We start from the raw sequence: 25,469 nt of genomic DNA on the forward strand, positions 1-25,469 counted from the left end.
TTTGGCTTTAGGAATCATTTCACCACACTAAGTTCACAACCACAGTTGCCGCCTACACACATCAGACCAGCGGACCGCCAAGATAATCACAGGTAAGTTTTGTTTTACACGTTATTAATTTATTGTTTTGTTGATTTTGATCAAAGTTATGCCAGTCGAGACAGTGATATGCTATGATGGTCCCAGCGGCAACTTCGGTTTGGTTGTATACTAAATCCATATGTTGCGGGTCTGAGCACTTCACACAAAAAAATCTTTTTAAATACATTAATATAAATATACTTTGATTCAATAATAGTAATACAGGGTGCCCACAAAAACACTCCTTGATTTAATGGTTACAAAATCAAAACTTATTGGAATATAAGATGACAGCACCTACAAGTCCCAAAAAGCACGGTTAGCAAGATCTTACGCAATCGCTTGCACTTTTACCCTTATAAGCTGCAATTGGTGCAGAAGTTACAACCTTCAGATAATGCAACGTGACAAAATGACCAGGTGTTCCTCAAGTGGCCCCCGAGATCACCAGACATTACTGTTTGTGACTTTTTCCTATGGGGGGGTATGTGAAAGACAGAGTGTATGTTCCTCCACTACCCGCAAATATGGATGATCTGCAGGAACGCATCACTGAAGCTATAAACGTAATCAAACCGGATATGCTTCATAGAGTCTAGTCCAAGCTCAATTATAACATTGATGTTTGCTAAATAACAGGTGGGGCACACATCAAGTGTATGTAATCAATAGATACTATATGAAACTATGAGTTGATATAACTGTAGTCTCAAAGGTGAAAGAATATTCCAAGAAATTTTGGTTTTGTAACCATTTAAAATCAAGGAGTATTTTTGTGGGCACCCTATATAATAAATAACACACATTAATACTAAAACAAATTTAATTGCAAACAATACATACCATGATATAAGCATGGACAGTGAACATTTGATATATTTCTTTACACACATACACACAAGCAGAGCCTCCGCCTGATCCACGTAATCCCTCATTGAAAAAAGGCTGAGGCATATAAAGACCATATGACCATCTACTGTCCCCTCCTCTCCATTAGAAATCCAATGTATTTGTCCCAAGCTATTTTAAATTCAGAAATACTATCTGTCTCCAGCACCTCCACCAGGAGGCCGTTCCAAGTATTCACCACCCTTCCCGTGAAAAAGTATTTTCAGCTGTTAATTCTGAATCTATCCACCCTCATTCCAGAGCTTCATTTAAACGTCTCTTTCATACCTCCCCCCCCCCTGCCTTTCCTCAAAAGTATACATTAGAGATTTTTAAGTCTATCCCCATACCAGCGACCACTTTAGTAGCCTTCCTCAGGACTGACACCATCCTATTTATATACACAATAGTCTAAATGAGGTCTGAACAGAGTCTTATACAGGGGCATCACTACCTTCTTTCTCCTACTGGCCACGAGAACTGACGAAACCATTTAGAAAACAGCACGGGCCCAAGCGGGAGCGTGGGAAGCTTGCTGCCTGACGTTCGCGCTCCTGACCTGTGCGCCGCTAGCGAGGGAGGGATATACGTTGGATCACCAGGTATGGGGGCATGATTTAAACATACTGGGTGGAATGATCTTAAAGTACTGGGAGGGGATGATTGATCTTAAAGTACTGGGGGGATTATCTAAAAGTACTGGGGAGGATGATTGATCTAAAAATACTGGGAGGGGGATGATTTAAAAAGGTATGGGGGGGGATGGGGGGGCGGGCTGGCTGCCACTACGCATGTCTACCATTACACGTGCCCTGTACTGGCCTACCACTAGACCACCAGAGGGGAGACAGAGTATAGGGCACACCATTTGGTTCAAAATTTTTTTTCTTGGTTTTTCCTCCTCTACAGGTGGGTGTGTCTTATGGTGCGAAAAATACGGTAATTGAGAAACAAACTTTAGCCAAGAACAGAGCCTAGAACTACCACAAAACAGTGCATCATCCATTTATAATCATATAAATAAATTCAAACCATATAACCCACAACAGTGCATTTTCTTGTTCTCCATAATTTCTAAACCTGCTCACTTTGGCTGATTTGTGCTTTTTGCTCCCTGCAAAATCTTCATCCTCTGAGTCAGATGCTTGACGAAACTGTAGCGTTCCCGTGTTGATGTAAAACCCTCCATATTTTGTTGTCAGAGAGGCAGGAACCAATTCATCATACTAGAAGGTGAAGTAGAAAAAGAATTTAGTCAAAGCATTTAAAGAACAATAAAAACTAGAGGCACCCTATTTACTTGAATATACATTCAAACATTTGAAATTAGTTCAATAAATCCCTGTATCAAACTGGCAAATATGCAATAACTAACTGCTCAGAAAGCACCAGTCTATGTTAGTCAATTTTTGCAAATAAACTGAAACAAAACCTACAGAGCTAACAAATTCTATATCTAAATAATAAGACTATTTTAAAATGTCTATAACTTTAGATATCAGACTATTCAGTGAATAGAACTGACCAGTAGAGTGAAGAGCTGCAAGACGGGCACAACTTGGGAATTAATTACTCAATCAGGATTACAGGTGTTTTAAGTTTCTGATTAGTTTCATGGGGATGCAATTGCTTTCTGATTTGTTAATCTATATTTTGAAAAGCATGGTTTATCACCTCTTCTCTGTGACTGCTGCAGCTCTACTGTTGGCATAGCAAATTGTAATTTACAAGTGAAAAAGAGAGAAGTGAAAGTGTGAAAACAATTAAGAGGTAAAAAGGGGTCACATGGGGCCAGATGCACTAAACAGGCTTGGCAAGACTGCTCGGGTCTGCTCTGATCCGATTTTTGACTGATTCTGAAAGAGCTACTGATACACAAAAAATTTTGCATGCAAATGATTGGCGCAGAGGTTCGACATAATATCCATCTCTCCTATCCAATTGATCACTGTGAGAGTGACTCACACACATGCGCAGAGCCAGCAGGGGAAGCCTGAATATTTGAGAGGCAGGGGAAGACCCAAAGCAGCCTCTTGCCACTCGGCTGTTCGGAGCAGGAAACCTTTTTTTTTAAATATCTGTCCCATTTTTTTTTTAAAAAAAGTGCCCCCTCCCCGATGACAGCCTTCCCCGACATATCACCAGAGACTGACCCCCCCCAACCAGCAAAAATTGGCAAATTCAGACTAGAATAAGTGAGCATAATGAACTAAAAATAAATTAAGAGGACCAAAATAAAAATAAATCAATACTCAATCTAAAAAAATAAAAAGATGACTGGAACAAAGAAGAGGTAAAAACAAATTAATCAGTACTTAAAATTATTTAAGTACAGGCAGTCCCTGGATTAAAAACGAGTTGCATTTTTAAAGCTGTTCTTATGTTGGATTTGTATATAACTCAGAACTTGTAGATTTTAAGATTCTTGCTGCTTACCTCTGCTCCTAGCTGACAAAAGGGTCAACTGTTCCTACCAGTGCTCCCTGTAAGGTATGCACACTGTTCTTATTGTGGCCATGGATCATTCCTGAATCTGCTACAGGAGAAATGTAGGAATATATGGCACTGGAAATACTGCTCAGTGAAATCAAATGAAGCCGCAACCGCGTTCTTAAGTATGAGTCGTACTTTAAGTTGGGTGTTTGTAACTCGGGGACTGCCTGTATATAAAATGGAATAGTAAGGGAAAATTATGTCCTACCTGTTAATTTTCTTTCCTTTAGTCACAGCACATGAATCCAGAGACTAGAGGGATAACAGCCATCAACAGTAGGTGGAGATAGAGCACACTGAGTTGTTCTCAGGGAATATCTTAGATGCACAGCCTCCTGGCCAACCAGTACAAGTTTTCTCAAAGCAGCTGCAATAACACACAGAAAAGGAATGAAACCTAAGAGACATAAGGAACATAAGTAACTCCTGTCCACATATGCGCTACCCAAATCACTGATGCTCTAAAACTGAGAATGCAATTCCAGCCCACAAGGCATGTCCAAACCGTGCCTGCGAGTGAAAAACCCCGCAACCGGATGGGGCTCTGGATTCATCTGCTGTGACTAAAAGAAAGAAAATTAACAGGTAGGACATAATTTTTCCTTCCTCGTCATCAGCAGCAGATGAATCCAGAGACTAGTGGGATGTACCAAAGCAATCCAAACCTAGGGAGGGAAATAACCCAGGGAATGTGCAATTCCATGTCTCCCCAATCCTGCCCTGCAGCACATGTCCAAGGAGATACAAAACTCCAGAGGGTATGTATCCCACATTCAGAGGCTAAGCCCCAGGAACACCCCTCGAGTGTGTCCGAAGCCCCCGGAACACTCCTCGTCTGAGGCCTAAGCCCCCGAAACACTCCTCGTCTGAGGCCTAAGCCCCCGGAACACTCCTCGTCTGAGGCCTAAGCCCCCGGAACACTCCTCGTCTGAGGCCTAAGCCCCTGGAACACTCCTCGTCTGAGGCCTAAGCCCCCGGAACACTCCTCGTCTGAGGCCTAAGCCCCCGGAACACTCCTCGTCTGAGGCCTAAGCCCCCGGAACACTCCTCGTCTGAGGCCTAAGCCCCCGGAACACTCCTCGTCTGAGGCCTAAGCCCCCGGAACACTCCTCGTCTGAGGCCTAAGCCCCCGGAACACTCCTCGTCTGAGGCCTAAGCCCCAGAACACTCCTTGTCTGAGGCCTAAGCCACAGGAATACGTCTACTCTGAGACCCAAGCATCCTCTCTGATTCAGAAACCTGACGCCAGTAGCTACTGCCAAGCTTATCCTGCAGGCAGTCCTGTACCAACAAAGAACTGCCTACATCTCCCTGTCGAAAGGCAGCTCCGGCCAGAAAGTAATACAACTCACGGTCCCTTTAGCGGCCACCAACAGCACCTGGCCGAAGTCATCCCAAGTGGACCAGCCGCCCTCCCTTGGAGGACCCGACAAGCAAAGGGAACTACCGCCCACAAGCTGCTGGTGACCGACTAGCAGAAGGAGTGTAGGTCACCAAAGACCACGCTCCTACCGATTCTAAACGCAACCAGAAGCAAGTAAAAAACGTTTACTTGTACCGAGCTGAAAGGCGACTGGGACCCCCATGACCTATGGGCCTTAAGGCATCCCATACCCTTGCAGACCCAAGCTTGTCTCACCAGACCACGCCAAAGTAGCAACCTGTTCGACCAAATGCCACCACTGCTGCAAGCAGCGTACCCCTAGCTGCTATCGGGCAAGGAAAAACAAAAGTGTTGTGAGGCAGTGAAGGAAAAAACGGCCTCGGCTCATCTGCAGTAAGGCCTTGGAAATCCTTGCCGCTGGTGCTCTCCCCCCCCCCAAGAGGGAAGGGCACTGCCGGGTTACCCCAAACTAGGTTCTCACGTCCCCGGAAAAGGCCATGCATCGAGCTCTTGCAACCCCGAACTGCAACACACCCGGAGCCCCTGACAAAATTAATTAGCCTGTTACCGCTTAAACGGCCGGTGACCAGCACTCTTTTACCTTACCTCTTCCGGCATCCCTCGTGGGTAAGAATAAACTTACAGAAGATGATGCGGTATATAAACTTAAGGTTTAGATTAGATTAGATTAGAAGGCACTCTGTTGGTTCGGGTAAGGGACCTGGGAGGGCCCAGGTGTTACCTTGAAGAGGGTAAGATAGGGACGCTGAGGGGGGAGGACACCCAACTGTACCTCCAAAGCTGGCACAATGTGCTAGAACACCCCTCCATTCCAAAAGCCCAACCTGGCTTGAACATTCCGTAGTCCCAGTACTCACAGAATCCAGGAGCTATGAGAAACACATCCGCCAGCCTGCTGGAGATGAGTATATTGGTTGGCCAGGAGGCTGTGCATTCAAGATATACCCTGAGAACAACTCAGTGCGCTCTATCTCCACCTGCTGGTTGATGGCTGTTATCCCACTAGTCTCTGGATTCATCTGCTGCTGATGACAAGGAAAGCAAATTTAGATACCTGAAAATACATTTCTAAGATAAAAATATCTGAAAAGGTTTGAATTTAATAAGTTATTTATACCGTCCATATGTGACTATGACAACTTAGCATTTTTCTTCTGGGCTGAACAAAATGTGTGCTGTAGATGCAATAATCCAGAGCGACTAGAAATTTTTTTAAGAAGCTGAATGGTGAGATGTAATGTCCATCTTCAAAATCCAATTGGCTCTAAGTATTATTGCAAAGCTTTCGAGACTCTGTATTATTATTAAGAATGATTTTCCTAGTAGCTTAAAAGAACTAGCCAAATCTGGCTCCAAATCTTTTTTTACTGTCTCATGGTGAGAAATTGTTTCCTCTACTGAATAGATTTTTAATGCAGATCAGGAACAAATAGAATGTTATGACCCTCATACTTTAACAGGGCTTTGGCTTTTGCAGTTTGGAGAATTTGATAGGTATGTTGATACTGTAGAGATTTAAATCACAATAGGATGAGGGCATTTTGCATTTTGAATGATGAAAGATGGAGACTGATGAGCACGCTCAAACTCGAGATGAGTGGGTAATTTGAAGTTGAGAAGTTTTACATTACATTACATTACATTTGTGATTTCTATTCCGCCTGTGCCTTGCGGTTCTAAGCGGATTACAGTTAAAAGAGATCAGGACATTACCGAGAGAATTACATTACAACGATTTAAGTAAATTACATGTTGTGGTATAGAAATACAAGTATAAGATATCTGGATTTATCGATAGAATAACTTGACAGGTTCAAGTAGTTACAAGGTTCAGTGGGGAAAACAATATAGGCAATGAATATTCAGCTTTTTCAGATAGACCTAGGATGCAAAAATTTTGCCTTGAGAGATTGAGATTTTCAATTTTGCGTTCCATTGTTTGCATGGATTTTTGTATGCGTGAGAGGGTCTGCATGTCGTGTTCACTGATTCTATTTTATGCCACTGTAACTCTAGCTCAGATCGATGATACATGCTGCTTAAAATTTAGTGTCCTCTAAGATCTGACAAAGATTCCTTATTTTCAGCAATCATTTCTTTAACTTGTAGAAATTCTTGTTTAATGTTTGAAGTAGACCTTCTCAGTGGTATCCTTTTGTGACTTGCAGGAAGAGGCTGGATTGGATTTCCTTTTAATGCCTTGATTTTGAGTGTTTTATTAGAGTCATATTTGGTATGCTGAAGGATGCTTGAAAACTTAAGATGGGAAAGAGCTAAGCAAAAGCTCCACACCACAATCTTTGGTGCTGCTCATGTGCGCCCCCTCAAGATGGTCTTTTTAAAGGCAATTTAGCTGTTGAATGTCTGACCGACACTCTCGCTCATGTAAGGATCTCTCCAGTTATGCAGGGATCTCTCCAGTCTCAAGCCTATCTTACCTTCAGGAGCCTCAGCCACATGACAGAATGAATCTTCAGAAGCCTGCACAGTCCTTCCTTCTGCCGAGTCCCTCCTTGATGCAACTTCAGTGTGCCATGAGATGAAAAACTTTTGAAAATCACTCATGTACATCAATTTTAACTAAAGACATCTGTTCCCATATGCTGAAAGCTCATGGAGGCCGACAGTGGGAAACACACCAGTAGTACTATGTTCTGAACAGCAGTGAAGACATTTGTGACCATTTGCAACAAAGTTGGGAGAGTTGACTAAAGATGCCTGAAAATGGGGAAAATGATGGCCTTGGTATCTGTGGATGACAGAGTAGCAAAGTGATACTGGTATGGTGAACAGCGGAGGAGTCAGACGGAGAGAGTCGGGAGGCGGCTGAGGAGAGCGGAGCAAGAGGCAGGCAGGGAGCAGAAGAACAGCACGTGGAAGAAAGAAGAGAGAGGCAGGCAGGACACAGAGAGGGGCAGAGGCGAGAGATAGCTCCACCCACCCCTCCGACGTCAGCAGCACACTGGAGCCGAACTCCTCCATAAAAGGGGAGGAGTCAATGGCGCGCGGTGAAGGCGAGTGGCAAAGGCGCTCGCCTTAGCGAGAGCGCCTTTGCGAAGGGCCTCAAGAAGGGCAGATTCACCATACCCAAAGACCAAGGAAGGGCAACAAGGTAAGGAAGCCAACAAATAACACATCTAAATACCCAAGTACATAAAAGCAAAAACAAAACAGACACAGAGGGCACATACATACGTAACAACAGCAGGACACAAATTGCTATCCTAAAGTTAGGAAATCCAACCAACACAGAACACCACACTAGACAAACGCAGCACACTAGAAGTGGATACAGGGAAAAACATATAACTAGGGAATAGGGAAGTAGCAAGAAACAGGCACAGAAGAGAACGCAAACTCACACAAGCAAAAAGGAACCAGTGAAATAAAAGAGAGTACTCCAAAGAAGCGGATAGCAATGGAAGCAGAGGGAATCCAGAAGATGAGCTTTCCAGTGTTCTGCACAGACTGTCACATGTATGACTACCTCCCCTCGGGGAGGCAGTCATATGTATGCGGTCAGTGTCAGGAGCTGAAAAGCTTGAAGAGGGAAATCAGGCAGCTGAAGGACAGGATACAAGAATTGGAAGGACTCTATATCACAGAAGACCCACTCAGGACAGCGGAGGACTTCACGAGAGAGAGACACATTGAGAATGAAGTCAGAGAACTTGAGGAATTCATTGAGGAGGCCTACAGGAGGAGGGTGGAAGAACACGAACATCAGAGGAAAGATGAAGACACCAACCTGGAAGGGAGAACAAGGGGATGATGACTCCAAGGAAGAAACCCACAGAGGAATCCCGCAGGAAGGGGAGGAAAGGTCTAGTCGATGCCCAGAAGAAGAAGCAGCGAAGCACTCCAAGGACACAGAACTGCGACCGGAGCGAAAACTGAAGAAGGGAAAGTCTGTGATCCTAGTGGGAGACTCAATCCTAAGGCAAGTAGATAGTCACATAGCAGATGGGAGAGAGGATCGACTAGGGTGACCTGCCTCCCAGGAGCGAGAACAAAGGACATCGTTGAAACCTAGGGGAATTACTTCTTTGATAAAGCGTTCCAAAATTCTTACAGCATTTAATTGCTAAAAAAACAATATATGTAGCATCCCTCCAGGAAACCAAACTGACATATGAGCAACATGTTAAACTAGCTCAACAGGTGGGAGAGGTCCATTTCTCTTCGTCCTGGTGGGATGGTGATTCTAATCAGGAAGTCATTGCCTTCAAATATCCAGGTTTTAGAGAAATTGAATACTGGCCGGTATTTACTGAAAACACTTATTTTAACAGTTCTTAGAAAATTGCTATAAGGAAAATTAGTTATCTTCTCTCTAAGATGTTGGATGAGGGTCTTCATTAATAAGTTATTTTTTCTCTAATCTAACTACTTTCACTTTGATTTTTTATTTTTATGTGAACTGAGTTGAGCTTCTTTTGGGAAAATGACAGTATATAAATTCAAGATTTAGATTAGATTACTGGTGAGACTGATGGTGTGGGACAAGGAATGCTTATTACTGACAAACTATGGACCCAACACTGCATAGCTTTCCTTTCTGCAACAGGTTGTTGCTTTACTTGCTTGATATCAAGAAACAATACAATACAACTTCTTATATCTTACAAATATAAACATGGAATCATTGCGGCCTACTGGGAGCCTTTAATCTCGTCACAGACCCCAATATAGATAAGTCAGATGTTCCAATTGCACCTCTGGAAACTCAGGAAAAGTGCTGATTTCTACAGCACTTCAGATGTCATAGATCCATGGAGCCCGTTGCATCCAGAAGTGCAAGATTACACTCATATGTTGCAGGCACATGGTAGCTGGTCCCATCTAGATTATATTTTTCTTTCCACATCACTTTTCCTATAGTCAAAACAGTAAAAAATGGAGAGCTAAATATATCTGACCCTGCCCTAATCTGGACTGATGTTCAAAAGGACCCATACTACTAACATATTTAAGTAAGGATCCAGAGGGGAGGTCACATGACACCATGCTTCAAGGAGGTTGCGGTTAGCTTCCTCTCCTGCCACCAGCCCACTTAATTCCATCCTTACGACCTACTTGACTTTCTCCCAGAGCTCCAACGATTGTGGCACTTACTGTGCTTTGCTTGTGTGTCTTGCCAGTGCTTCAGGGTTTTAGATTGCCTCCAAAAACCTCCGAAAGGAAAAAGATCAGGGCCACGTGCAGGAGCCCAAAATGGCGCAGGATGCGAGCTCCGCTGGTCAGTCAGCGCCTGCATGGGTGGCGACTATTACGACCGAATTGACCGCGGCAGTTGCTTCTATTTTGGATGCTTAGTTCCACACCCTGGATTCCAAACAGGGCTCGCTGCAGGGCAAACTGGAGGCTGTGGGTCACGATCTCACCCAGTTCCAGCACGGGTGAAGGACATGGAAGATCGAGTCAGCAGCATGGAAGAGAGTCAGACTGCTTCGGGATGCAAGCTGGAGGTGCTAGAGCAGCGTCTGGACAACTTAGAGAATTTCACCAGGCAAAACAACCTGCACTTTATGGGTCTTCCTGACACTTTGTCTGACCCGGAACTTCGTGCCTTTTTTTGAGTGCTGGCTGCCAGAATCCCTGGAGCTTTCGGAGAAGTTGGGCCCCCTCGGAGATGTTGGGCCCCCTGAAGGTGGAACGCACTCACCGGCTTGGTGTGCGGCGGGAGGGAACTGAAATCGCAGGCGATCATCTTGCGGGTATTAAACTTTGCCCATAAAGAGGCGGTGTTGCGAGCGCATTGGGGAGGCCACCAGCTGACTTACCAGTCCCGTCAGGTGCTCTGCTTCCAGGACTATTCCTCGGGGGTGGCCCAACAGTGGAGGCAGTTTAGCCCTATTTGTTCCCGCTTATTTGACTGCAAGATCCACTTTGCTCTGTTATATCCCGTGAAGCTGAGTCACACATAATGGAACCACCTGTTTCTATAAGACTGTGGCAGATGCCCAGGATTTTCTCAACTGCCTAGAGGATACGGGAGGCTCCCTAAGCTCAACTGCACCATGATTGACATTTTACTCCAGCCTGTTTGACTTTGTTTCTACCTCTGGTGCTTGCGGTTCTTGAACCAGTTGGCTGACTGGAGAAATGCCCACTCCCTGCAGTCAGCTGACCCGCCTCTTTAAAATGGGCCTTCCACTCCCCGGTGCATCCTGGGATGTACTGGGGAGGGGCCTGGGGCTCTGATTAGCACAGGTTAAGGCTCCTCTCATAGGAGGAGCCTTATACAACCTGGACCAATCAAATCTTCAGGCCCTGGATGCACAGGGAAGGGGCCTAATGCTCTGATTGGCCCGGATGCCCCATAGGAAGGGCCTTAGGCGTCCAGGACAATCAGAGTCTTAGGCCCCTTCCTTGTGCATCCAAGGAGGGGCCTGAGGCTCTGATTGGCCCAGGTTGTTTAAGACCCTCCAATGGGAGGGACCTTAAATAACTTGGGTTAATCAGAGCCCCAGGCCCCTGAGAGCATCTCTCCCACTGCAGGGGGGGGGGAAGGTCACCGCTGAAGGGGGGTTGTTTGTGGCAGGAGAGAGTGGGCATCTCTCCTGCTGTTTGGGGAGGGGGGTCGCTGCTGCAGGGAGGGATATTTGTGGCAGGAGAGAGTGGGCATCTCTCCCGCTGTGGGGGGAGGGGGGGAGAAGGGGGTTTGGTTGGCTTTCTAGTAGTTTCCAACATTGCCATGCCAGGGTTTTAAACAGTGCTGTCACTGTATCAGCACCCCTGGACCAGTCTCTGATTTTTGTCGCCAAAAGCTGACGCCACTCTTAGAAAATGGCTTGGCAATTGTTAAGAGTCCACCGGAGTGCTTATTTCAATGTTGAAGAGCACATTTGCATGTCAGTGTCAGAGACTGCTACAAACCTCGATAAAGACAGAGATAAGCCGTTTTGATAATCCACCGCTAAAATGCATGCAGGCTAAACAGTTGGAAAACAGTTTAACAATGGCGTCAAAGTTTTGAGAATCTGGGCCTCTAAGTTGAATCATCTGTTACATCTGGTACTAAAGAAAATTTAATATTTTAATCTAGAGGCAATCAAAAATCTTTCACATACTAGAAATCCGAGACTCCTAAATTTTCCAATTACTCAACTCATCATTATTTAGACTCTTCAAAATGTATTTGAAAGATATTTTGCAGTATTCTCGAGGAAGCTATTATTTTAGCTAATATTTTTTGTGTTCCTTGAGGTACTCAAGTTAGTGATTAAGCAGTTCAGTATGATCAGATTTCAAATCCAGACATATTTCTCAGTTCTTAGACTCCTCATAGAATATATTTCTACCTGAGCTACTTTGCCAGTGACATTTTTAACTGAGGCAGAAAGGGAGCGATCTTAAAATTGTATATTTCTAAAAAGAATGTTCCCTTTTGTGGTCAACACGCAAGAAAATACTCAACAGGTCCGCAGTGAATGCGGTAAAACCAAAAACAAAAAGGAGACTGCAGGACAGATGTACATGATGCAGACGTTTTATTCAGTCAATAAAATGTTGTGAAGTTGCATGCAACAGTTCAAAACCACATATGCTGTAGAAAGTAAGGACCAAACACGGTCCGTGTTTTGATTAAAACATCTTCCTCAGGGGTCCCAAGAAATCTGTATTAGAAAACAGAAATGATATGAACGAAATGTTCAGGAAAATCTGGGTCCTCTGTTTAAATCAAATCAAAACAAAACAAACCTAGGCAGCTACCATAGCAGGAGAGAATTGTCCGGTGTGGAGATATGGATGAAGTCCCTTCTGTGGTCAAGCAATAGCAAAAACTATTTTTTCTGATGTTGCAGGCCTGACAAAGGAGATGGAAGGCTTTTTTGATTTTAAAGACTAAAGTTCTAGGTTTTGGGTTGTTGGTTTTTTAGGGGGTTTTTTTTTTTTTGCATTTTCATGTAAATTTTTAGAACATAAGAACAGCCTTACTGGGTCAGACCAATGGTTCGTCAAGCCCAGTAGCCTGTTATCACAGTGGCCAATCTAGGTCATTAAGTACCTGGCCAAAACCCAAGGAGTAGCAACATTCCATGCTACCGATACAGAGCAAACAGTGGCTTCCCCCATGTCTAAGGACTTTTCCTCCAGGAAATTGTCCAAACCTTTCTTAAAACCAGCTAAACTATCTGCTCTTACCACAACCTCTGGCAATGCGTTCCAGAGCTTAACTATTCTCTGAATGAAAAATTTTCTCCTCCTATTGGTTTTAAAAGTATTTCCCTGTAACTTCAACAAGTTTCCCCGTCTTTGTAATTTTTGACGGAGTGAAAAACCGGTCCACTTGTACCCGTTCTACTCCACTCAGGATTTTATAGACTTCTCCTCAGCCATATCTCCCGTCAGCCATCTCTTTTCAAAGCTGAAGAGCCCTAACCATTTTAGTCTTTCCTCATACGATAGGAGTTCCAACCTCTTTATCATCGTGGTTGCTCTTCTTTGAACCTTTTCTAGCACCACTATATCTTTCTTGAAATAAGGAGACCAGAAATGTTGAACTGCAAGGTATAGGCGGAATAGAAGTCCCTAATGTAATGTAATTGAACGCAATAATCCAGATGAGGTCGCACCATAAAGCGATACAGGGGCATTATAACATTCTTAGTCTTGTTAACCATCACTTTTTAAATTATACCTAGCATCCTGTTTGCTTTTCTGGCTGCCGCCACCACACACTGGGCGTAAAGCTTCATCATATTGTCTACGATGACACCCAGATCCTTTTCTTGGGTGCTAACCCCCCCAAGGTAGACCCTAGAATCTGGTAACTGTGATTCGGGTTATTATTCCCAATGTGCATCACTTTGCATTTGTCCACATTAAATTTCATCTGTCACTTGGGACACCCAGTCTTCCAATTTCCTAAGGGCTGCTTACAATTTTTCATAATCCACATGAGTTTTAACAACTTTGAACATTTGCAAATTTAATCAACTCATTCATCGTTCCAATTTCCACATCATTTATAAATAAGTTAAATAGCACCAACAAGTACAGACCCCTGCGGCACTCCACTTTTACTCTCCTTCATTGAGAAAAATACCATTTAATCCTACTCTCTGCTTTCTATCCAATAACCAATTCCTAATATACAAATGAACTTCGCCACCTATCCTATGACTTTAATTTTCTCAGGAGCCTCTCATGAGGAACTTTATCAAAAGCTTTCTGAAAATCTAGATACACTGCATCAACCGACTCACCTTTATCCACATGTTTATTCACACCTTCAAAGAAGTCGAGCAAATTGGTGAGGCAAGTTCTCCCTCGGCTGAACCCATGCCGACTCTGTCTCATTAAATCATGTTTGTCTATGTGTTCCACAATAAGGAAGTGATGTTTGTTTTTTTAGATCCATTACATTTAGAGAATTTACTTAAAGATAAGCCTGTTCTTCAGAGTAATGTTTCCTAGATATTTTCAGTGTTGAAGATAACAGGAGTTTAATCATTTATTTTGATATGCTTCTTTTGCCTAAATTTCCATCTTTTTCCTTTGGAATTTGGTAATGATGCTACAGTCTATGATCCCCATAATGTGGACTAAGATATTCTTTGTTTGAAGTGGCTTCTCTCTTTCTTTCTTTTTTTTATTATCTCTTTTAAAGCTCTTACATTTTGAATTTTGAAAAAAACAACAAAAAGCCCCCACCACACAACCAATCCCAATCTGCAGCCATGACAAATTGTACTAAAGACCCAGCAACTGAATCTTTCAAACAAGATTTTTCTAACAATGCAGTCATATACAAAATATCCAACTTTTGATCTCCAACCGATTTATCAAGATTTTTCTTTGACAAAAGTTTCTTTTCAATGGACTCCATTTTCAATGGACAGCCATTTTCTCGTCTTTCTTCAAAGCTACAGAGATTGGCTTTAGGAAAATCAAAACATGTTCGTCTTGAGTCCAATGTTGAGAATCTACCTGAGTGGTTCATCTATTTATGCATGAGCTTGTTCACAAGATGCCATCAGATTAGAAAAACTATTCATTGGGGGCGGGGGGAGGGGGGGTGTCAAGTGATGCGCTTGAGCTGAACTCCAAGGCACATTGCTCTAAATCAGCTCTAAATGCTTTATCACATTTAATAACCGCCTTTCGCAACAGAACTTTACTTCAATATCTGCTTAATCAATGGGAAGCAGAGGGGCCAATTTCATCACGGGCCTGGAGACAACATACCAGTGAAAACCCAGCAAAGCCAGAGAGAGACAAGACTCACACAATGGATCACAAAATAGCAGAAGAGCCATTCGTGCCTGTATTCACCTTGCAAGAAGTGGCAGTGAAAAAACTCACTTGATCCTTGACTAAAGTAATGGAGGAGAAATTTACTAAAATTCACACCTCTATTGAAGAGCTGAAAGATAACATCAATACACAAAATACTCGTCTACAGAGAGCAGAGGAGACCTGGCCTAGCATGAGAACAGAGTCTATTTTGAAGAGCAAATTTGCACTCTGGAATTGACTATAAGACCATGTGAAAGCCAAGACAATAGAGAAATAGCTTGCATTTCATTGGGATCCCCCCAAATGATCAAGGGCTCTGAAATACATACTACCCTTAAAAGCTGGCTCTCAAAAGCAGTGGATTTGCATGGGCTGGTTGCGCAAATAATTTTAGAAACAGTGCACAGATTAGGCCAAAGGCAGGAAAACAATAAGAAGTCCCAAAGTCAAAGCTCATTTCTTAAATTATGCCGTTAAAGAAGGGACAGAGTTCAAGATGGCGATGGAGTGAGATGCGTTTTGAGTGGCTCCTGCATGTTGCCAGCAAATTATAACTATTTTCAAAGTTGCCTGTTACTTTTGAGGATGCCAAAACGCAGGGGTAAGCAGAGGAGTGTTCTTCCTGCCTCCTCTTCCACTTCAATAACGCGCCAGACAGTGATAACAGCCTTTGCTGTCCTGGTTGGTGCAGGCATTTCTGCTGACCGAGGAGGGCAGACCTCGGTCCTGGAAAGCGATACCACGCTTAGCCCATTGGGGCCTGTAGATCCCCCGCATCCCAGGACGATGTTGGGGACGCCTATAGCCTTACAGGAAGCGCCGGAGCTATCATCTTATCATAAAAACATGTCACTGCTGGGTCAGACCAGTGGTCCATCGTGCCCAGCAGTCCGCTCCCGTGGTGGCCCCCAGGTCAAAGATCAGCGCCCTAACTGAGACCAGCCCTACCTGTGTACGTTCTAGTTACACAGGAACTTGTCTAACTTTGTCATGAATCCCTGGATGGCGTTTTCCCCTACGACAGCCTCCGGAAGAGCATTCCAGTTTTCCACCACTCTCTGGGTGAAAAAGAACTTCCTTACGTTTGTACGGAATCTATCCCCTTTTAACTTTAGAGAGTGCCCTCTCGTTCTCCCTACCTTGGAGAGGGTGAACAACCTGTCTTTATCTACTAAGTCTATTCCTTTCATTATCTTGAAGGTCTCGATCATGTCCCCTCTCAGTCTCCTCTTTTCAAGGGACAAGAGGCCAAGTTTCTCTAATCTCTCACTGTACGACAATTCCTCCCTTAACCATTTTAGTTGCTCTTCTCTTTCGAGTAGTACATAAGAACATAAGAACTGCCATCACCGGATCAGACCCTGGGTCCATCAAGTCCGGTAATCCGCTCACGCGGAGGCCCAGCCAGGTGCGACCTGGCGAAAACGTAGTCACTGGTATCCCTCTATATGCCTTCCGAGGAGATGTGCATCTAACTTGCCCTTAAATCCTAGAATGGTGGGTTCCGCAGCAATCTCCACCGGGAGAGCGTTCCAGGTGTCTACCACCCGCTGTATGAAGCAGAACTTCCTGGCATTTGTCCTGGGCTTGTCCCACCTCAGCTTCAGTCCATGACCTCTTGTCCTAGTCACATTTGACATCGTAAATAACTTTTTGTCCTGCTCTATCTTGTCGATTGCTTTTATTATTTTAAAAGTCTCAATCATATCCCCTTGTAGTCTCCTCTTCTCAAGAGAGAACAGTCCCAGTTTTCCAAGCCGTTCTTCGTAGCTCAAGTTCTCCATACCTTTTATCAGCTTTGTTGCTCGTCTCTGCACCCTCTCGAGCAGTTTTATATCCTTCTTTAGATAGGGGGACCAGTGTTGGACACAGTATTCCAGGTGGGGGCGTACCATGGCCACGTATAGCGGCATGATAACCTTTTCCGATATGTTCGTGATCCCCTTCTTAATCACTCCAAGCATTCTATTTGCCCTTTTCGCCGCTGCCGCACATTGCGCGGATGGCTTCATCGACTTGTCGACCAGTACTCCCAAGTCTCTTTCCTGGGTTGTCTCTCCGAGTACTGCACCAGACATCCTGTATTCATGTTCAAGATTTTTGTTACCAACATGCATCACTTTACACTTGTCCACGTTAAACTTCATTTACCATGTCTCGGCCCATTTCTCAAGCGTGTTTATGTCATGTTGCAGGTCTTCGCAGTCCTCCTGCATCTTTACTACTCTGAATAACTTTGTATGATCTGCAAATTTAGTCACCTCGCTCATCGTTCCAATTTCCAGGTCATTTATAAATATGTTGAAGAGCACAGGCCCAAGCACCGAACCCTGCGGCACTCCACTGGTTGATGCTTTTCCAGTCCGAGTATTGTCCATTTATCCCCACTCTTTGCTTTCTATCTGCCAACCAGTTTTTGATCCATGTGTGTATTTCACCCTCAATCCCATGATTGCAATTTTTTGAAGTAGTCGTTCATGCGGGACCTTGTCAGACGCCTTCTGAAAATCCAGATATACAATGTCGACTGGGTCACCTTTGTCTATCTGCCTGTTAACTCCCTCAAAAAAGTGCAGCAAGTTCGTCAAGCAAGCTCTTCCTTTGCTGAAGCCGTGCTGGCTGGTTCTCATCAGATTGTGTCCATCAAGGTGGTCAACGATGTGATCCTTTATCAGCGCCTCTACCATCTTCCCCGGTACCAAGGTCAGACTCACTGGCCTGTAGTTTCCTGGATCTCCCCTTGAATCTTTCTTGAAGATTGGCGTAACATTCGCCACTTTCCAGTCTTCTGGAATCCTGTCCGATTTGATCAACAGATTGGCTATTAGTTGAAGCAATTCAGCTATAACCCCTTTCAGTTCCTTGATTACCCTCAGATGGGAACTGTAACTTGCTGATCTCTTTGCAGTCGGCTCTAGCGGTGGGAAGACGAGCACTACGGAGTATGGAAGAGATTGAGGGACCTATTTTACAGTTGGAGGAGGCAATCTTTGTGGTGGAGTCCCTGGTGATTTCTCTCCCTGCCCCTCTGTCTAGACCAGCAGTAATTGACATGGAAGCTCTCTGGAGTGCAGTGGAAAATCTACATAAGGTTTGCTCACAATTTATTTTCTCAATCCAAAATACTAATGTTAAATTTAAGAATTTTGAAAATAAAATACAACAATCCATTAGAATGGACAAAGTTGAAAAATCAGTGACGGAAATGAAGATGTCTACTAATTTGCAACTGAAAGACAAAAATCTACTTACTAGAAAAATTGAAAATCTATAAAATGCAAATAGAAATTTAAATTTGAGATTCTTAAATTTTCCTGTCTCTAGATTTCAGTCTTCTAGTGATTTATTTCATTCATGCTTAGGTTCAGTTTTGAAATATTCAAAAAATAATATGCCACCGTTGCAAAAATTGCATTATCTAAATATTCCTAAAGATAAAGTGGACGAAGAACTTGATCTTACTAAAATGTTAAGAGTCATCACAGACAGAAAGTATGTCTAGAGCCACTTTATTAGTGACTTTTGTCTTTCTTCAAGATAAAGAAGCAATTCTTTGCCTATTCTATAGGATTGAGAATGTTGAATTTTATGGACTCAAAATTTAAATTTTTCCTGATGTATTGAAATGGACACAAGCAAGGCGTAAGAAATTCCTGGTTTACTGTCAGTCTGTTCTTGATTTAGGTGCAACCTTTCAATTGCGTTTCCCCTGTAAATGTTGCATTACATATCAGGCTATATTTTTTATGAAAGATACTTTGCACCTGTACCAGTTATGTCTGGATACTTAAGTGTCCTGAATATCACAGGTTTCTGAGAGCGGTATAGAATAGCAAGAACCCTTGTTATCACTTGTCCTCTATTCGTTGGTTGAATTATATTTTTTATGAACCTGATCAGTTACAATTTTTTTCTTGAAAGTAAAGCAGCAATTTCAAAAACTCCAGAGACTACCATCGAAATTGCTGATAGGGCCATTTAATTGATCCCAACTGCGCTCTGTAATTTGATTAGATTTGTTTCCTTTATCCAATTTCACTTGGATGTGATTGATCTCTTCTCTCCAATGTGGACTATATTCATTGTTATTTTATGTATTACATTATGTTTGATTTTTTTCTTTAGTAGATTTATTGTATTTTCTTTCAAGTGATGTCTTCTCAACTTGTAAAAAGAATATAAATTTTTAAAAAATATATATATTGGCCAAATATAGGAAGCAACAAGATCCATTTGATGGCTCTATGAGTAGAATACAAATTTTTCAAGAATTCTCAGCACAGGTTTCTGCTCAACGAAGGGCTATGGCACCATACTGTAATGAACATTATAAAAGGAATATTAGAATCACACTGAAATAACTGGCTAGAGCAAGATTGGTGATATATATATATCGATACTGCAAAGGAACTGGAAGCTTTTGTGAATAACTTACCATCAAATGGAAGAGCTCCTATAAATGGCAATAGCATGTTTGCAATGAAATAAGTATTGAATCACCTTGATCGTAAGGCATGAGATGGTGTTTGGGTTCAGTACATGAATCAAAAATTACACTTGCTAATACTCATTCTGGTGTTTATCGTGATGAAAAGTTGGGGGCTCTTCTGTTTTTCTCCCGATTGTTCTTCAGCTGGACATTTTGGATAATATGGGAAAGTTTTTGTGAACTTTACTCTATGGTTAATCTTTACAGCTGTCCTACACTGTTCTTAAATGGATAGTGATAATGGTTTAATATGCAAAATAGCGGAAAACTGGCTGCCAGGGGTTGGGTAGACTAACCTAAAGAGCGGAAGAGGAGAGATTGCAGGATGGGATGTGAGTGAGGAGGAAAACATAAGAGATGAGCGAGTTGAGATAGATGAGTTCTTGGGTTGGAAGGTGTTTTTTTGTTTACACTGTGATACTCATGGCGGAGGATTATGCTGGAGAGCCCTCCAACCCATTACTGAAAAAGAACATGAGATTCATACAAATCATATATTTCATTTCTGATTATGGCTAATGTAAAAATGGTAACTTTAAATGTAGATAAAAATATATTCTCCAATTAAAAGAAAAAAACCTTGAAATACTTAAGAGGGAGGGAACAGACATAGCCTATATTCAACAGACTCATTTAAATAAAACAGAACATGCCAGACTCCAGAGAGACTGGGTGAAAAAGTTTTTCTGCATTCAACTCCTGACAAAGGGGGGCTTTGCCATATTAATTCATAAGAAAATCAATTTTCATGTATACAATTACAAGACCTAAACAGCAGATACAACCTTTTGCCCAGAGAAATTTGGGGACATCATATCGTTTTGGGAAATGTATAAACTGCTAACAAATATAGCCATAAATTTATCTCCACTTTGTTGTCACATTTAGGTACTTTTATGGGCTATCACTACATCATAGGGGGTGACTCTAATGTCACAGCAGACCCCATGATGGATTGGAAGCCTCCAAAGAAATCTACACAAGACAATGCTGGGGATAGGAAGGGAGTGATTAAGGAGGATAAAGAGGTAGCTGAGAGGTTGAACACGTTCTTCTCGTCGGTCTTCACGAGAGAAGACACATCTAATATACCGGACTCAGAGGAGCTCATGAGTGGAGAACAGGCTGAAAAATTGGAGAACATAGAGGTAAGTAAGGAGGATGTCCTCAAACAGATAGACAGGTTAAAATGCGGCAAATCACCGGGCCCGGACGGGATCCACCCAAGGGTTCTGAAGGAACTAAGACAAGAAATAGCGGGCACAATCCAGCATGTTTGCAACCTATCCTTGAAAACTGGAGAGGTACCAGAGGACTGGAAATTGGCGAATGTCACACCTATCTTCAAGAAGGGATCGAGGGGTGACCCCGGGAACTACAGGCCGGTGAGCCTGACTTCAATTATAGGGAAGATGGTGGAAGCTATGATCAAGGACGGCATTTGCGAGCACATCGAGAGAAATGGCCTACTGAGAACAAGCCAGCACGGATTCTGTAAGGGAAGGTCGTGCTTAACGAATCTTCTGTACTTCTTTGAGGGAATAAGCAGTCGGGTTGACAATGGGGAACCCATAGACATCATTTACCTCGATTTTCAAAAGGCTTTCGACAAGGTGCCACATGAAAGGCTGCTTAGGAAGCTGTGGAACCACGGGGTGGGAGGGGATGTGCACAGATGGATCGAGCACTGGTTGTCGGGTAGACTGCAGAGGGTCGGAGTAAAGGGCCAATATTCTGACTGGCGGGGAGTCACGAGCGGTGTACCAAGGGATCGGTGCTGGGGCCGTTACTCTTCAACATATTTATAAATGACCTGGAAAAGGAGGCAAAGTGCGAGGTTATAAAATTTGCAGACGATACCAAACTGTGCGGCAGAGTTAGCTCCAGGGAGGAGTGTGAGGACCTGCAAAAGGACCTAGACAAACTGGAAGACTGGGCAAACAAATGGCAAATGCGCTTCAACGTGGAAAAATGCAAGGTCATGCATATAGGGAAAAAGAACCCGCTGTTCAACTACAAATTGGGGGGGGGGGCATTGTTGGGAGACAGCAGTCTTGAGAGAGACTTGGGGGTGCTGGTGGATGCATCACTGAAGCCATCTGCACAGTGCGCAGCAGCTTCGAAAAAAGCCAACAGGATGCTGGGCATCATAAAGAGGGGCATAACAACCAGGACGCGGGAAGTCATCATGCCATTGTATCGAGCGATGGTGCGTCCACATCTGGAATACTGCGTTCAATATTGGTCGCCGTACCTCAAGAAGGACATGGCAGTACTTGAGAGAGTCCAAAGGAGAGCAACGAAACTGGTAAGAGGGCTGGAACACTGCCCATACGCCGAAAGGTTGGATAGGCTGGGGCTCTTCTCTCTGGAAAAAAGGAGGCTCAGGGGAGATATGAAAGAGACCTTCAAGATCATGAGGGGCATAGAGAGGGTGGATAGGGACAGATTCTTCAGGCTGAAGGGGACAACAGGTACGAGGGGGCATTTGGAGAAACTGAAGGGAGATAGGTTCAAAACAAATGCAAGGAAGTTTTTTTTCACCCAAAGGGTCGTGGACACTCTGAATGCGCTACCGGAGGAAGTGATCAGGCAGAGTACGGTACAAGGATTCAAACAGAGACTGGATGGATTCCTGAGGGATAAAGGGATCGTGGGATACTGAGAAAGCTAACCAGAAAATAAGTATAGAAACCCAACCAGGTCGTGAATGTGCAAGACCTGAGGGTTGGGACTTCGATGGGAAGATAGGACTCAATAGGAAACCAAGGTGGCAAGGGGGCCCTTTCTTGTGATTCAGACAGGTCGTGACCTGTTTGGGCCGCCGCGGGAGCAGACTGCTGGGCAGGATGGACCTATGGTCTGACCCGGCGGAGGCACTGCTTATGTTCTTATGTTCTTAAGGGTGTTAACTTTCTGATGAAAGACCAGAGTCTGATTAACTCCTGGAGGACCCTATACCCAAGCAAAGCAGATGTACATTTTTCTCCTTACCACATAACACATACTTAAGCCTGGACTTTATTTTAATATCAGAAGCATTATTCCTAAGATATATACAACAGACATTAACACCACCAATGTTATAAGAGAAGTGCTTTGATGAAGATGACAAAAGGAACATGTTTGAAAAGGTAGGATTTTTAGGTTGGTAAATCATAGTTTTCTACATAAAGACTCATTCTTGATGGTATAATCTTAATGTTTACAACTAGATGGTTTCATTTTCTTGAAAATTTACTTTTCAGGTTAGTTTTACAGTTATCAAAAATACTGATTTCTAATACAATTAGAAACACAGATAATTATGAAATTATTACGAGGTGAACTATCTCCAGTTTAATAGGTTAATCATTCATATTTGGACATTTCTGCTGTATTTTATTCAAAGAAGAAAAAAATAATTACCTTAATAGTTTAAATAGTTTTATTTAACCAAAACAATAACAATATAGCATAAGTATTCTTGTATTTGCTTAAACATCCATGTTAACATGTTAACCAATATAATTAAACAAAATATCTTTTTTAAAAAAACCTTAGACTATCAGCCAGGTCCACAGAAGAAAAACTTAAAATATTGTAAACTCTCAGCTGGCACCCATGGGGATTGGTAGATGCCAGATAACTGTAGTTTCTGGTTGCTTGAGAGTTACTCAAATAGTTTTGTCTCCCTTCTCACCTCACTCTCTTCCTCTTTCATCCCCCCACTCCCACTTGTAGGTCCAGCATCTGGTCCTCCCTTTCCACACTACTTTCTGGTCTGGATCACTTTATCTCAACCCCGCCATATGGATCCAGCATCCATCAATCTCCCCTTCTCCCATACACACTTTTAGTACACCTCCTCCCTCCAGGATATGCCCTCACTACCTCTGCGCAGGTCTAGCCTCCTGGACCCCCTTATACGAAGCAGTCCTGACCCCCCCATACCCGAAGAAGCAATGGCAGCCGATCAGCATAGGCAGCACTGTAAACACGCTGCTCAGTCAGCCCTGGCAGGGTCTTTCTTCTGTCATGCTGGAAGTGATGCGACAGAGAAAAGGCCCTGCCAGGGCTGGCTGTGAATAGTCCATTTACAATGCTGCCTCTGCTAACTGACAACCACTGCTGCTTCGAGAAAGTGAAGGAGGGATGGGGTGGGGGTTGCCAGGTCAGGGCTGCTGCTTCAGGGCTGTAGGGAGGGACTGAAAGGAGATTGTTCAGTCAGGACCACTGACACTGCTGCTTCAGGGGCTGGAGGAAAGTTTTTTTTTTTCCCCTGGTTGGGCGAGAGTGCCATTTGCTGGAATCCCGGATAATCGGGATTCTTCTGTACTGTCTCCTGTAGCTCACTTTTCCTCAAAATTTGGAAATGAAAAACAAGCTTTCCTGCTTTACTGGGTCCCAAACAATTTCTCAGTTTGTAATGAATGAGTCCAAAGGAAAAGAATATTCTTCGTTAGCAGAAGCAGCAACTGCTGTTAAAAGTAAAATTAATACTTCAACAGTCTCTAAATCCAAATACTCAGTAAGTGAACTCCACCAGCCAGCAGTTCACTGGTGTGACTTTTTAAAATCATTGGCAAACATATTTCTTGAACAGCTCCCCCTTAACTCTGAAATTTATTATAGTTGGCATTACAAATAGATGATTCCTCGATACCCATGTCTTAACTAACTCCTTTTCTTCAGCACTTAAGGTTTGACCCTGGTATCAGATACTCACTATATTTGCAAGATGGTGCTTGTCCCATTCTTTTTTTAATGCTTGTGATTTAATTCTGTCATTGTAGAGTTCTGAATTTAAGTGCTCACTCGGTTCCTTCAAATTTCAACAGCATCAGCAACAGTTATTTTTCTGTATTTTGTTTAAAGCTTCAGAAATGGGTTTCAGGATTCTCAGCTTATCTTCAACATTTCTCTTAAGCCCAATGCTGAGGATTTTGGCAGTAACAGTGCAATCTATTTTCTTTCAATTTTGTTCACAAACTCATCAAAATACGCCAATTCTTGATATACTCCTCACGTTCTAACATCTTGTAGGAACGTTACTTGGTTCCACCCATTCTTTTCTGAAATGCTGTTTCAAAATGATTGTTATGGAAGTATTTGAAAATTTCAACGACATTAGTCTTTATATCTGGAACACTGAAGTCTTTGGCCAAGAGGTGCAGCAAATCAGCACAGCAATCAAATGTTATTAGCTTGGTATTCTCTTCATGCTCTTCTAAATTTCTTCTCATCTTGGATAATTTGTAGCATTGTTTGTGACTAAACTGCATTCTAGACATTTTAATTTTTGTTCACTTTTATTATAGCTATAGCTTTTGCTGCAACTTCCTGTAAATTCTGCTGTATGTATATTTCCTGAGGTATCATTTGTTACTCCACCCATCAAGACTTAGGTTAACAAATTTACCCTCTATACCTGTTGCACATTGCTCCATTTCTCTGTCATGCACTTTATTCAGCAGTTTCCTTGCAACATCTACTCTGTTAGTTGGACTGTATCCTGGTGTGGGTTTTCAATCAGACAGAAAGAAGAGCGTCTCAAACTGGGCAATTTTTTAATCTGCTGGTTTTTATCACTCATCTAAGGTGGTTCCTGGATGGTTGGATTTTTTTCTTTCTTTTAGGCGATATACTGTAGATATGTGATGTAAATGATGTGACAAAACACCATCCTGGACAGGTAACTCTGAAACTGTAGAACAGGAGGATGGCGATCTTGAAGGTGGATAGTTTCCAGAAACCTTTATGTTGATAGATTCCCTAAACAAAAAAGTCAATGCTGTTACTTTATTATTGATACAATTTCTGCTTATTTAGTTTTACTCGTTGTATTCATTGTCACTCAGTACTGCCTAAAATGATGGTAATATGCAG

At 42.9% G+C, this 25,469-nt stretch overlaps 1 protein-coding gene across 3 annotated transcripts in view; it reads right to left on the reverse strand.

The window, feature by feature from the left end:
- UBN2 (ubinuclein 2) overlaps window positions 1-25,469 on the reverse strand; it is a 264,565-nt gene that overhangs the window by 123,934 nt on the left and 115,162 nt on the right. For all 3 annotated transcript variants that reach the window (XM_033935206.1, XM_033935205.1, XM_033935204.1), the window contains exon 5: window positions 2,058-2,195. In XM_033935206.1, coding sequence (XP_033791097.1) covers window positions 2,058-2,195 — 138 coding nt within the window. The remainder of the gene's footprint in view (window positions 1-2,057; window positions 2,196-25,469) is intronic.

Source organism: Geotrypetes seraphini, chromosome 2 (assembly GCF_902459505.1).
Source record: "Geotrypetes seraphini chromosome 2, aGeoSer1.1, whole genome shotgun sequence".
Classification (NCBI taxonomy): domain Eukaryota; kingdom Metazoa; phylum Chordata; class Amphibia; order Gymnophiona; family Dermophiidae; genus Geotrypetes; species Geotrypetes seraphini.